Source organism: Trichomonas vaginalis, chromosome VI, assembly GCF_026262505.1.
Source record: "Trichomonas vaginalis G3 chromosome VI, whole genome shotgun sequence".
Classification (NCBI taxonomy): domain Eukaryota; phylum Parabasalia; order Trichomonadida; family Trichomonadidae; genus Trichomonas; species Trichomonas vaginalis.
The window spans coordinates 15,327,500-15,342,905 of record NC_067208.1 but is presented as its reverse complement, the minus strand read 5'-3'; the positions used below and the strand labels follow the sequence as shown (position 1 = coordinate 15,342,905).

General features: G+C 33.1%; 3 protein-coding genes and 2 pseudogenes across 5 annotated transcripts, besides 3 other annotated features; 3 read left to right on the top strand and 2 right to left on the bottom strand.

Annotated features, from left to right (window-relative positions):
• Positions 1–89: 89 nt before the first annotated feature.
• Positions 90–127: a mobile genetic element.
• A 1,176-nt stretch (positions 128–1,303) lies between these two features.
• Positions 1,304–1,340: a mobile genetic element.
• A 564-nt stretch (positions 1,341–1,904) lies between these two features.
• Positions 1,905–2,084, top strand: TVAGG3_0869600 (uncharacterized protein; the record flags this gene model as incomplete). The annotated part of the gene is made up of 1 exon (XM_001326561.1): positions 1,905–2,084. One exon carries the CDS (start codon positions 1,905–1,907, stop codon positions 2,082–2,084), a length of 180 nt encoding a protein of 59 aa, XP_001326596.1.
• A 557-nt stretch (positions 2,085–2,641) lies between these two features.
• TVAGG3_0869590 lies at positions 2,642–3,045 on the bottom strand (annotated as a pseudogene). The gene has a single exon. A coding segment is annotated over exon 1 (404 nt).
• Positions 3,046–5,178: 2,133 nt separating this feature from the next.
• Positions 5,179–15,406: part of a mobile genetic element that runs on past the window's edge.
• Positions 5,285–6,433, bottom strand: TVAGG3_0869580 (attachment subunit-related family; the record flags this gene model as incomplete). The annotated part of the gene is made up of 1 exon (XM_001326562.1): positions 5,285–6,433. One exon carries the CDS (start codon positions 6,431–6,433, stop codon positions 5,285–5,287), a length of 1,149 nt encoding a protein of 382 aa, XP_001326597.1.
• TVAGG3_0869570 lies at positions 14,084–14,666 on the top strand (annotated as a pseudogene). The gene has a single exon. A coding segment is annotated over exon 1 (583 nt).
• Positions 14,705–15,124, top strand: TVAGG3_0869560 (protein of unknown function, DUF4108 family; the record flags this gene model as incomplete). Its single annotated transcript, XM_051249969.1, has 1 exon — positions 14,705–15,124. One exon carries the CDS (start codon positions 14,705–14,707, stop codon positions 15,122–15,124), a length of 420 nt encoding a protein of 139 aa, XP_051085444.1.

Sequence of the window (15,406 nt, the reverse complement as noted above, 5' to 3'; positions counted from 1 at the left end):
TTTTAATCTTGATTTTTTTATTTTCGTGATTTTTTTGAAACTAACATAAGCGATGAAATACTTTTTTTAAGTAATTGTTTATTATATATTGTTGTAAACAGAAATTCATCAAAAGTGACACCTCAGAAAAGCTAAAATATTGAATTTTTGGAACTTTTGATAGAGCACGTTTTTAAATATTAATTAAAGTAAATGTATATTTTGTAAAGATTCTTTTTAATAAAAAAATAAAATTTTGAAGAAGAACACAAAATCTTCTGAAAAATAATATCACATAAACTCATATTATTTTCTAATATATAACTATTTTATATAAAAATCAAATTCAATGATCTTAAAAGCGAAGGATAAACCTCAAAATTTACGAATATAATGAGTGGGAATATAATGCTTATCTATCATAAAACCATATGAAATATCAATTTTTGCTTTACGCCTAATTTTTGACGACAATTAGCAAAAATTGTTAAATGTTAACACTCAGTCCATTTGAATATGAAAAATAAAATTGACTTTGATTAAATGTTTTTATTTATCATGCAATTCTTCTTGCGACCAAAGATTTGAATAAAAGTTCAAAAATAAGATAGCTTAAAAAATAATATACGGTAGTGTTTACTAATAGATGAATAGTATATAAATTCTATTAAAATGGATTTGATCCAAAAAATATAAAACCAAAAATAATTGTTATAATTTAAATGAAGAAGTAATTTAAAACGATTTTATTTATGATCAAATTTTATATATTTTTTTGGATCAAATCCATTTTAATAGAATTTATATACTATTCATCTATTAGTAAACACTACCGTATATTATTTTTTAAGCTATCTTATTTTTTGAACTTTTATTCAAATCTTTGGTCGCAAGAAGAATTGCATGATAAATAAAAACATTTAATCAAAGTCAATTTTATTTTTCATATTCAAATGGACTGAGTGTTAACATTTAACAATTTTTGCTAATTGTCGTCAAAAATTAGGCGTAAAGCAAAAATTGATATTTCATATGGTTTTATGATAGATAAGCATTATATTCCCACTCATTATATTCGTAAATTTTGAGGTTTATCCTTCGCTTTTAAGATCATTGAATTTGATTTTTATATAAAATAGTTATATATTAGAAAATAATATGAGTTTATGTGATATTATTTTTCAGAAGATTTCATTCTATATGCCTATGAAAAGTACTCTCAAAACTAACTTTTTCCTAATTATAATTAAATCTAGAATATTGTATTATGCTTAGTATTATTTCATTTTTCTCATTCAATTTAGAATTTACAAATGTCAAAAAATTGAGAGCTGTCACTTTTGATGAATTTCTGTTTATTACAATATAAATATATCTTAATAAATTTAATTCCTTAAGGTAGAGCGTGTTCAAATTTAAAATCTCATACAATATTTTCTTAATGGCGTATTTTTCTGAGGTCGCCCAAATAAAGGCGAATTCAAAATTGAGAACTCCAAGGCGTATGGCGAGTATTCAAAAAGTACGCCACTTACAAAATATTGAATGTGGATTATCAATTTTTTGGCGTGTTCAATTTCAAATTTTGATATTTATGTTTATTTTATTCAGTATAATGCTAAGAATTAAAATATAAAATTCATAGAATTTTTTCTTTGAAAATATTTTACATTTTTATTCGACCACTCCTAGACTAGTCATCAGGTTATCCTCAGATCATCCTCAGACTACTCCTTATCAGATTACTCATCATCCTCAGACTACTCCTTAGACCCCTCCTCATCAGACTACTCCTCAGATCTTCCTCCTGAGACTACTCTTCAGACTACTCCTTAGAGTCCTCCTCATCAGACTAGTCCTCAGACTACTCCTCAGATTATCCTCAAACTACTCCTCGGTCTAATCCTCAGACTCCTCCTCAGATTATGCTCAGATTATCCTCAAACTCCTCAGATTATCCTCAGACTACTCCTCAAACGCCTCAGTCTAATCCTCAGACTACTCCTCAAACTCCTCAGATTATCCTCAAACTACTCTTCGGTCTAATCCTCAGACTCCTCCTCAGATTATCCTCAGATTATCACTTTACATATATATATCGATAACTAAATAATTACTTATTATACTTTCTTTATTTTTTTTAATTTTAAAATAATATTAATATATCTTTCTACGTTTAATGATGAAAAGAGAAAGAGGAGTAAAAAGAGGAAAGAGAAAAGAAAGAGAGAGAGAAAAAAGAGAAAGAAAGAAAGAAAGAAAAGGGACGGCGATAATTTTGTATTGTTTTGTTATTCGGCCCCAAAAATGACGTATTATTCTATTTTTAAACGGTCATGGCGTAAAACCGTCGCATCCCTATATCAGACCTCCTTTCTTTTTGATACTTAACATTGTTCCTAAATCTTAGCCGTTAAGGCTGTTCTGAAAATATTTTTTTTCGAAAAAATTCGAAAAAAATTCTTAAAATTCAAAAATCCCTTAATTCCTGAAGATTTTGGAAAAAAGTTTTTACATGAACATGTGTATATTATATGAAGTATATTGATAAGGTAAAAATCAAATTTTATTGCATATTCATTGAGAAAATAAACTAACGAATCCCTCAAAATTGAGAGGGTAATCCTCCTCCTCTCAAATAAACGTACATACGGGTGCACCCTTAAATTCCCTGAAATTGTAATACTTGTTAATGAGTTTCCAGAAAATGCACTATTACCAATGTATGTTAAATTCTCTGGAAAAGTGAGGTTTGTTAATTGACATCCGTTAAATGCATTATCTTTAATTTTTGTTAAACTTTCTGGTAAATTTATTGACTGTAAAGGACTTCCAAAAAAACAACTATTTCCTATGCTCGTAATACAATGAGGAAGTTTAACTGTTGTCAAATATTCACAAAATTCAAATATTGAATCATTGAGAAATGCAAGTTTATTGCAATTACTGAAGTCTGCTGATACAATTCTTGCGTAACCAAGACTTTTACTATATATACTTATAATTTCACTGTCTTCTTCAAAACTAATTGAAGTGATATCCTCATAACAATCATCAAATGCATTATGATATACTACTTTGACATGCTTAGGTATAACAATATCACCTCTTGATCCTTGACATCCAATAAGAGCTTCTTTAGTATTTTCATCTTCATATTGAAAACTATTTTCACAAAAACTTTGAGAAAGTAGAAAACAGAACAACACTAAATATTGTTATCATTTATATAATTTTATAGATATCTTGTTGTGCGTATGCTTTTGATTGCTCATCGATATTAAATGCTTCGAAAATTAGAAATTTTATTTTAAAACCATGACAGAATGTAAGTAATTGAAAAATGAATATAATCAATGGATTTTTTTAACTTATATTTGTTATATTTTCTCCGTTGAATTAAAATCAACAATTTTTCAACAAGAAATATGTATAAGAACGATAGTTTACAGGCAGGTAAGCTACAGGAACTGTGAATTCAGTTTGATGTTATGGATTTCGTTTAAAATTCTCTTACAGCTGTGATACAACTTATAAAAATGATTTCAATTTTAACGACCACTAATTATTTTTGTTTTGAATGGATCACAAATTTGAATTATAAATTTTTTTAATATCGGAATTGATATCCATATTTATTATACTAATTATAATAATATTGATTTTTATCGATAAAATTTGATATAAATTCAATATGCTTTTTCAATATTGTTGGGGCATTTTCTTAGGAGAGGGTAAATTTGAATACCATTCAAAAGTAAAAATTCACAATTTGTTCGATTTGGACATATAATCTATTATTATATATAATGTAATTATGAAAAAAAAATAAAATGACCTGCATATATTAATTATTTAGATTGCAAGATTCAAAATAGCTATTAAAATTAGAGACTAAATAAATAGCGGATTGATTCATATGGATTTATGTAATTATGAACATTAAAATAGTTTATTTATTGATCTAATAAAAAAAGAAAAATATTAATGGGAAAATTGAAAGAATAGAGTGTCCCATTCACTCGTGTTGGTCGCAATGTGTCATTCTGGGAGACATTGCCACTGCATGTCTCCCACAATGGCACAATGTTCCGCATTCATAACTTGAATGCGGAACTTTGACCGACAAGAGTGCAGAACACACTCTTGTCGGTCTGCACATATCATTCCTGGAGACATTGCCTCTGGATGGCACAATTTTTTGCAATCACAAAGTGATTGCAAAACAATGACCGACAAGAGTGCATTATGCACTCCTGTCGGTCACAAAGTGTCATTCTGGGAGACATTGCCACTGCATGTCTCCCACAATGGCACAATATTCCTTTGAGAAAGACCTGGAAGGGGGTCCTTTCTCAAGGTCAGGGCCCCCTTCTAGTCTTTCTGGTCCTGAAAGGAGCGCTTCTGACTGGTCTGTGCGATCCTTCCAAGAAGATCAGTAGATTGCGCCAATAAGCTCCTATCAACAAATTTTGACTAAAAATATAAAGTATTCTTTTGTGATTTATCAAATAGCTCAATTTTAAAATAGATTTGATTCTAATAATAAATTGAATGAGTTTCGCTTACGTTTAGAATTTAATGATTTTTTCGTTCACAGAAGAGTCATTGATATCCAATATCACAAAACAGCAAAGACACACCATAATAAATGATATTGAAGCTAAATATTACATATTTCAACATATCTAAAAAATCATTAAGATTAGATCTCATGCAATGCCGAGCAGTTTCCTAAAGCATAATTACTTATTTATACAGAATCATGTATATCATTTTCATATTGCAAATTATATATATTCTCACGAAGCAACATGAAATAGACTGTCCGAATTTAAATTCAAATAAAAATCTAATTCCAAAGATTTTCTTACAATATGTAATCTCGGTGTTGATTACTCGAATACAAAGGATGCACGTAATTTACAAATAGTTGCATTAATAGTAGTACAACAAAAATTTGATTTTTAGCTTGTCACTTGATATATAAAAATTGCAAAAACTCAATCAAAAATAGGATTTGGACAACTTTTTAAAATTGTGAGAAAAATTCTATCGGCACATTCTATTCAATTTTAAAGTATTTCTTTCATATTCCAATCGATTATTCAATAATTGCCAATCACAAATTTTAGTTCAAAATTCAAAAAATCCCTAATTTTAATTTCAGATGAAATCTCGCAAAAATAACATTGTTTTAAAAAAAAAAAAAAAAAAAAGGGATTGGGGCTTCCAGGCACTTCGTGCCCTCTAGCCCCGAAGATGTTTAGATTAAAATTAAAATTTTTATTCTGAAATGTTTGCTTTAATGTTTTTTACGGATGGAAATGAACTGAATATCGTCTGAGTCTTCGCTTGTTTCCTCCTCCTCTTCTTCTTCTTCGTCCGAATTGTCTTCATCTTCACAATAACCAGATAAGAAGATGGTTATTTTGGTTTGTTCTGGTTTTTTGAGAAGCATTTTGGCTGTGCCAGTAAAAACGAACTCAAGATTTTGATAGAATTGTCTGCTTGAGTGAGTGAATTTGCATACTGTAAGTGGCATTGCAACTCGGTTTGCTTGAACAGATATTATTGAAACTTCTTCTCCATCTGGTATCCGTTCAGGAATATCTAAAGCGGCTGTTGTGATAATATGCATATTGTTTTCGTAATGCAATTTTGGATATATTTCGAATGGATGTGCAGCTACACCAGCTGGAGCAACAATGGAAAGATTCCAGGAGAAAGAACCGTGTTTGTTTTCATCTTCTTTCCAATTGTAAGTTAAAGGATAAGGGCGAAAGTCTTTGAGTGTTTCATATAGCTGTTCTCTTAAGTTTGGTTCACAGCAAAGAATGAATTCGTCAATTGCTTGAAGAGATATCATAGTTGAAACATAAGGCAAATTCGACAAGAAAAAGTCAACCATTACTGTCGGGTTTTGAACTTTGTTTTCTAATGTTTCGACTGGTTTTATTATACTTTTGAAATATCTATCATAGTCATTGTTGTCTGTTAAGGACAAATTGTTTGGATAATCTGCAATGAGTCTTCTATATCTTGCTTCTGTTGTTGAGAATGAGAAGACACCTTCTGGTTCTGTAGGAGTGTAAGTTTTTGGTTGAATTTGAGCTTCAATTTGTGTCTGATTGGAGTCTGATTGGACTGAAACAACTTGAGCTTCTGTAGTTTGTTCGACTTCGGCAGTTTCTTTTGGTTGAATTTGAGCTTCAATTTGTGTCTGATTGGAGTCTGATTGGACTGAAACAACTTGAGCTTCTGTAGTTTGTTCGACTTCGGCAGTTTCTTTTGGTTGAATTTGAGCTTCAATTTGTGTCTGATTGGAGTCTGATTGGACTGAAACCTGTGTAACCTCTTTGGACATACTAGTAAAGTATGAAGATATAAGTGTTTGACCTTTAAAGAGCTTTTGTAAAGAATTGTCAGTCATGCTACTACTGTGGTCTTCCATTAGACAAAAATGAACTGTTTTTTCGGACTACTCATAGAAAAGTTTAAAATAAACCGTTTTCGTCAACGGTAACCCCCTCTATTTTTTTATTTTATTGAAAAGTCTCCGTTGGCAAACCGTTCCATCTCAAATATTGAATGAACTATAAACGTTTTTTGTTTTCTATATATACTTTTTTGTCCAACGGTAAAACTTTTTACACAACGGTTTTTGAGAGTCGTCGCCGTTGACTTTTTTGTAGAGCACTCAAAATAGTATAACTTTGTCCGGACAAGTAAGGGTCTATCGTCGCTACAGGAAAAGTTACAGGCGTTCCAAGGAAGTATACTTTGAGAAGCCTTTTCCCCTTATAGAATGAGATAGGACGGTTATTTTACAAAACTGACAACACTTTGACCGAGTAGTTTTTTGTGCTGAACAAAAAGTGTCATATAAACATCTGTCAAAAACCGCTTTTTAACTTCACTTAAAATGCCACGTAAGCTACGTAAGAATATACGTAAGAGGAAGAAGCATTGAAACATCCAATAGTAAAACTAACACCACAACAACAGTTGCAACAACAAATGCTGAATGACCCCACTATGTTGCAACAAATGTCAAGCAATCCTATGCTTTTAAACCGAGTTGTTGGTGCACAGAGTGGAGGTTTAAGAGCGGCACTTTTAGCGAAAATGGCAGGCTATGGTGGAGCTGCAGACGGAACAGCTATAACCCTCAAAGTCAAATGAATTTGAGTTCACTCAAAAATCAAATAACAGATGTCAAAAAGTCAAACATAGACATACAGAAGCAAATAAGTGAAAACGAAAAGAAACTAGAATATGACAGACACACAAAGAAACTCAATGAGTTAAACGTAGAGAAAAAGAAGAAAGAAGAACAACTGAAAGAACTAAGTACAGAGGAATATGCGAAAAAAGTGTCAGAAAAAGCAGCAGAAGTAGCAAAAATGGAACAAGATGTCATAAATTTGAAAAACCATACTACTCAATATAAAATACTGAAAGATGAAGAGATAAAACAAAAAGCCCTGAAGACATATATGGATAGCGATGAGTATAAAAAAGAAGTTGAAGCAAATGTAAAGGCAGAAAAACTTTTACAGTTGCAAAACCAAACCGTACAGTATGAAAACTTAGCACAAGAAAGTAAAAATAACGACGCGGCTATGCAAAAGGCAATGAAAAGCGCAGAATATATAAAAGCTAACAATGACTGGTTAGATGCCCAAGCCAACGCTAAAGCAGCCCAACTTATAGGGTCAATAAGGACAAAAATACAAGCGGATGAAGACAGTTCAAATGAAGCTTTAACAAATGCTGACTTTAAGAACGCCTTCGAAGCTCTTCATAGTAAGGTGAAACAAGTGAACGACTTCTCATCTGGAAAGAAACTGAAGTCTGAAGGTTTCGACAAAGAGTTAAAAGAAGTAGCACAAAATATGACGAAAATAACAGATGCAGCAACGAGACAGGCAGTTCAAAGTGCCTATGACGCCGTTAGAGCAACTGTTGTGAAAAGTCAAGAAAAAGAGTTACAACAGACCAAAACAGACCTAGTAAATGCTTTCTTAAAAACGAAAAGTCAGGTAGGACATTACGCTGCAGATGGAACATATGTGCCAGCTGGTGGAACTTATATACCACCAAACCCTCCAAGAGAAGCACCTGCACCAGGACTACCTAGAACATTTACATCGTCACATGGACACAGACACAGGCATGCACCAAAACCAACACAACAACCACACAACAACCAGCACAACAACCAACACAACAACCAGCACAGCAACCAACAGTTCAAAACCCTGCACAACAACAACCACAAACAGAGCAAGGACATAAAAGAAGTAGAGAACAAGGAAACCAAGAATTCTTAAAAATGCTTAAAGGAGTGTGGTTTCCCAGATACTGTTGACTTTAGTGACAGATAAAAGAAGCTATTGAAAGTTCAAGGATGGAAATACTGACCCGAACCTATTTAGCTTTATGGCTCAGCACCAAAACGGATATAATCTCAAACCTGGAAAAACAAGCTCGCTAAGGGATATGATTTAATAGCATATCATCCAAATGACATGGATGAATTTACTCCGAGATATTTGATGTCAGAGCTAAATGAAATTCAACTTTCGTCATGAAACGCGTAAAAAATAGAGACGGAACGAAAGAACAAAAGCTTATGATGCGGATGACGTAGATAGGGAAATTGTTGAAAACGGTCTCGGAATATATGAAATGCCAGCAGATGAGGTACAAGAAACTCCACAGGAAGAAGTTCAGATACAACCAGACATGGAAGAAATAGTTCAGCAACAACAGCTAGAAGAGCCTGAAGGAAACGAACAAGTCACTCCTTTGGAAACTAACTTCACAGAACTAGATGAAGATTTGGAACAGCCGAAAATCTTGACCCTCAACAAGAGTAGCGGAGAATATGGAATATTTCCAAGAGTCTAAAAAAAATTCGGCTGACATAGTAGAAGAATATCGAAAAATGTTTGCCGACATACAAAAGACTCCAACACCAGATGAAAATATTCAGCATAGAATGGAAGTACTGAAAAAAATGTACACAAATACAACAACCCTTTTTACTTACGAGCATTTAACGTTCAATCTTTGGATGAACTCGGTGAAAATAAAAGGTTAAATTTCAAGAAAACATATAGAAATGAAACATTGTTTAAAGTTCATTCAGAACCTAACCAAGATGGAAACAAACCTACTTTTGTTTCTGCAGACGATGGAACTACAATGAGATGGGGTCATAAAGCTAACCGGATAGGTGGTTCATAAACTTACAACCACAATTCCAAGAAGTTGTAGACGCAATGGAAGTCAATGGTGAACCAGATATAGCTGGTATTTTAAGCGCGGCTTTAATGCCATTGAAAGATATGAAACATGCAGATATTTTGGGACCAGTATGAAATGAACATGGCTGATGGAAATATAACACCTGACGTTCTAGAACATTTATCTCAAAGAACTACACAGAACCATAGAGATGGTATATTTGGTGAAGAGTTTAGAAAGAAGTTAGGGAGAGAGAAGGAAGAGAACCTATTGTACATGACCTTGCAAACGAAAGTTTACAAAATGTCATAAAAACTTACTTTGCAGACAATGAACCGAGAAGGGATGAATATTTAAGTAAACTCAAATGGACAGTACCAAATGAAATGTTAGTATTGAAAAACATGTTCCTTGACAAAATAAAACCAACTACAGAAATAAACGACGCAAGACTGAAAGATTGGGTAAAAGCTTTCCCATTCACAAAAGATATAGTTGGTAACATGGAAAGAAAACCAGAATGGCTACAAAAACATATATTTGGAAACGAGCTTATTCCATATGGACAAGCTATATTTGAAGAGCTTGAGCCGGAAACTCAGGAAAGAGTCATGCAAACAATACGCAAAGACTCAAATACAAACTATGACAAACTCTTTCTAGGATATAGGTTACCTGAGATGGGCGACCAGAGCCCAAAGGCAAAAAGGACATGGGAAATTTGCAACATACTAGATGAACATAATGCAAAGATGCAACAACTTCAAGCAGAGGGCAATGAAGGAAAAAGAGTTAAAAACTCAGTCAGGAAGAAAGTAAAGCTTGGTCCACGTGGGTTCTATTATGACATATAAACCCAACTATTCTATATTTTTACCCATATGAAATGTACGCCGCTCAGAATATAACGCCAACAGTTTTGGATGCCATGAATGGAAATGTTTCCGAATGGTATAACGAATGCGACAATGCCATTAGAAGGTCAGAAATAGTTCCTGGAACTTACGAATATACAACTGCTGTTTCTTATGGAAACGTAGGTGAGTTTGGAGAAGGTTCTTCAACAACAGTAGATATTGCTTGCGACAGGTTTCATATATTTCTATTGACAACTCTTTCTTATACGTGGAACAAGACATTGAAATAAAACCTTCTGCCAAGTTGTCTGACAAGAAAGGTTGCAATGGAATTTTCTATGTCGGATACCAATATGCTCCAGAAGTTTTCATGGGATATAAGATATATTCTAACTACTGACTTAGTTCAAACAGTAACATGGGCAAACTATGAATGGTTCGCTTTGAGAAACTCAGTACAACCACAAGCTAGAGAACAAACAGACCAGTATGCAACTATTGAGAAAATAAGAAGACTTGACCCTAACGTTCCAGGAGTTTATGTTAACCTTTCTGGACAAACTGCAGCAGCAGTAACCAAAGTAAAATTGAAACTTAGAGTTCCTTTGTCATCTTTCCTCATCTTCAGGTTTTTAAGACTTGCCAAACTGGGCAGGAAAAATTTCTATCGAACTTACTCCAAGCAAAAATAACTTAGTCATTGCACCAACACAAGACCCATTCACTCTTACAGACGTAAAGGGAGCAAATCAAACGTCATTCGCCGAATTTTGCAAAGACAAAGTTGACTTAGACTTTGGTTTCTCAAACTCAACACTGAAGTAAACTACTACTTCAATGCTGCTGGAACTGCTTGGGACCCAGTTAAGTTCACATGCGAAAAATTTGAATGCAAGAGAATAGAAAGCAGACTTGCAGTCTATATGTTGGACCCAGATATTTCAAATGCTTTAGCTGCCAAATATATTGCAGTTCCACTTATGTTCCCTATACACCAAAATATCTGTCAAAGACTTTGCAGGTGAAGTTTGGAAACCAAAGTGCTGACCCAGGTGCAAGAACAGATATTGCTTTAACAACTGCAATGAAACATGCAGATACTATGTTTGTACTGTTCAGACGAACTATAAATGACTATTCTTGTTTCTACAACCCCGGTATTAAATATCATATAAACATAGATGGCAAATACTATCCAAGAGAAGAATATTCCACACAGTTGAGGATATGAGGTCATACAACTTGACATTAGATGCTATGAACTTTAACAACAACTTCACAAAACCATTAACCCTGAAATGCAAAGTTCTATTATGCCATATGTGAAAGTATGGACCCATACAGGAGCTCAAAACACTCAATATACAAATGGAGACCGTTCAAACTTTTGGCTTGGCATTCCATTTGCTGACTCAGAAGACTTTATGGGTGGTATTTCAACTGTTGGTACAGTTCAAATACAATATACTGGTGACAGAGACGGTCCAGATGAATTGAAAGCAAAGAAGTTTACAAAAACCAATAGCACTTTTCACGGAAGATGCTCTTTTGAAGATTCGTTCGATGAAACCTGCTGGGCTCCTCAGATTGGTATAACGACAGCTTCCATCGAGCAGATTTTGGCAGCAGGTCAGTAAGTTGTTCTTGAACTGACTTCTCTCCGTCAAATATTGACAGTACGCCAGTTTTGATATAATATTGTATTAAAAACTTTCCTTTAGAAATATCGGTCAGTTTTGTTGTTATATTTTTGTCAACGTCAAGAACTTTCACCATTTCAGTTATACCAACTTTCTTTGCTTTATGAAAATATTTTGGTTCAGCAAAGACTGCTATTCTATAACATTTTCCATTGTTTGTGTAAAGAACTATTCTATCAGTGTATTTGTATTGTTTGTGTGTGTAAACTTGTTTTGCTTCAATTCGAAGAGATACTCAAATACGTCCATCTTTTTATTCTAAGTAAAATGTCATTTCCGAAAAATAGAAGCGTAAGTGTTTCAAAAGGTTTAATGGCGGTGGCAGACGTGAAGTTAAATTCACCAACTCAAACAAACAGTCAAAGTGTTGTTGTCAATGTCAAAGAAAGAGATGTTGAAGTGGGGAAACCATACGAAGACGAAGATGGTATAACAATAGTTCCTGTAAAAGAACCAACATATCCTGAAGTTAGCAGAGACTTAAGTTCTTTGCAGATATTCGAAACGACTACCAACAACTGAAAGACAAACTTAAAACTCAGGAGAAGATTTGTCAAGCTTTAGGTCTAATGTTAAACTTGGTTGAGCACAACCCTGTAAAAGTGAACTCATATGTCATTGCACCTCATGAAGTTTTGAAAGAACTATTGAAACTTTTGACAGAGGCAGACGATATAAACATCAAAGAAATAGAACCCGACATTGCTTGCTGTGGTGTTTCATACAATGTCATTGACAAGATATACGTTATGAAAGGAGGTGAAACGTTGAACTTAAATATAGTTTCCCAGACGTCATAAAAAATATTTGACGACCACAAATTTCATTAAAATTTACTTGCTAAGTAAAAATGGCAGAAGACATAGTGGTTTATACTATTACGACTAAAAACCCTGAGTCATATAATTCTATAACAACAAACTTACAAAGTCCTCAAGGACGGTATTGTAAACTGACCTTAAACACGATGACGACTAAAGCCTGTTTTGCTCTTTTGACACCAGAAGATTTATTGTTGTGAATGGTAAAAAAATACTTCTTTGAAGATACTTACTCAGATATACCACCAACAGGTTTTGTTGACTTATTTAATACTTTAAGGACGGATGTAACATGTGCTGCAACTAGAGCAGGTTTCATTATGTTTGGATGTCACTGAGTTTAGTATAAACGATATGAGCTATAATACAAAACTTATATCTGGTTTTTACTACCAACAGTTTCCTATAACAGGAAAAGGTGTCATACAAGGAATGTCTGTTCCATTGACTTTAAGTACACCTATTTTATATATTGTTTCAAACTTAGGTTCAAAGTGCTATTCGAATGTCGACAGAAACTACTATGACCAAAAGATACTCATGCGTATAAACAACACTTTCTCTGCTGGTTTGCCTATTGTTCATTCGAATGCAGAGTTTTCAGCTTTAGTAAACTCAAACACTTTAGCAAACATAAACTTAACCTTAGTTGACGCAAACTTTGTTCCTGTAAAACTTTTATGTCCTATGTATTTGTCAATGACGGCAGAAAGTTTCGAATTGGAAGATGCAACTGGTGAAAGTATTGTACTACAAGAACAACTTCAACAACAAATAGCTCAAGAATAAAAAAAATATTTTTTTTATTTTTATAAAAAAATGTACAGACTAGACGTTTCAGATTTTTATGACTTCCAAGCGTTCAGAAATATGTGTCCATTTAGAGACTATAACAAAGCAGTCGAGAATTTGAAACGTTTAGTCATTTATGTCGACTCTGCCCCAGAATGTTATGTCATGAAAGAATGGGATGTAGTCTTTAACAAACCTAAAGCGACAATAGTTTCAGAACAAGAATGTAAACAGAAACTTAAGAAAATAAAAGTCGTACAAGTTGGTATGAAGATGTTAGATGCTTGGGATATCTTATTGTCAAAGTTAGAAGATTTTTCAGTTCGTGGTATAAAGTTCTATACACCATCTCCAAACTTCTATTCTATCTTCACTGGATATAAATATGAACAAGTAGAATGGAAAGAAAATGTTATAGAAGCTTGGTTAGACCATGTCAAAGAAATTATATGCAATGGAAACGAAAAGGTTTATGAGTATATCTTATGTTGGTTTGCAAACATCTTACAACATCCAAGTGCTAAAAATGAAACTGCTCTCATTGTAATTGGAAAACAAGGAACAGGTAAGAACACTTTCTTTACAGATATCTTATGCAAACTGTTAGAAGGGCTATTCGAACCCTAATATGACAAACTTAGAAAACATCTGCGGTAAATTTAACTCTTCAATAGAGAATATGAAACTTATAGTATGTAACGAACTTCAAAGTATAGATACAACAAAGTTTTAAACTCAGATGCTTTGAAGAGTCTTATAACAGACAAAGTTGGAGTTGTTGAAAGAAAATATAAGACCAAAGAGTTTGTGAAAATGTTGCAAATTTCATCATGGTTTCAAACAACGCCGTTCCGATGAAGTTAGAAAGTTCTGACAGAAGATATGTAGTTGTCAGAACGTCAGAAGCTCATATGCAAGATACAGAATATTTTGACGACTTAGCAGAAACTTTGACACCTAACTTTTACAACCACTTGTTCTCATATTTCATGACATTAGATATTTCAAAGTTCAATCCAAGACAAATTCCACATACCGAAGAGAGACAAACATTGTTAGAAGCAAACAAGAGTGTATATGAACTGTTTATAGATGAGACTAACTTTGAGTGTTTAGATGAAAGGTCATTGTACGATTCGTATAAACAGTATTGTCAAGAGTATGGTTATATGACAGCGTCTAAACGAACATTCTTGGCAAATGTCAAAAGTCTTTTAGACGTACAGAATGGTGTATATACAAAGAAAAATTTTTCTGAGTAAATTTTAAAAAAAAATATTTTTTTTATCCGATAGAAAAGATGACGAAATTCATCTCAGTCAACAAGTACATGTCAGGACTTAAAGAAGAACTAGACCCATTCACATATTTGAATGTTTACTTCTACCATTTTGAAAAGTCTACATTTGACAAAGTTTGGAACATCGAACCAGTTAAGTTTGCTATTGTGACTAAAAATGGTGCGAAATTTGAAGACTTAGACATAGAAGGTTTGTTAACAGTCAAAGAAAGTTTTGACAGAAGGTTTTCAAACCTTAAAGAAGGCAAAGCATACAAACTTGTTATACCTTATGAACCAAAGAAAGCAGACGACTATGAATATTATGAGTCTAAGATAGTTGAAGTTCAAGGTAAATTGGGTAAAAAGATTTTAGAGTCTAAGCCAGTGTTTGCTCCTAAAGAGGAAGAGAACATTGACATTGACCCAGAAATGTTCTAAAAATAAAATTTTATTTTTACATGTCAAATTTCTTTTTCTCTGGCTCTGGTTCTTTCTTCTCTTCTTCTACTTTCTTTTCTTTCTTTTCTCTCTTTTCTTCTCTGGTGGAGTTATGTCAAACTTCTCAGAACCATATTTTTGTAAAAGTGCTTTGTCATTTAATAGCTCTTCTATTCTGTTTTCTATTTCATTTTCAAGAACAGCGCATGTGTCTTCTTTGCATTCTAAGAAGTTTTGTTGGACTTCATCTCTCCAAGAGGCGTCATCTCTGTCAACAAGTCT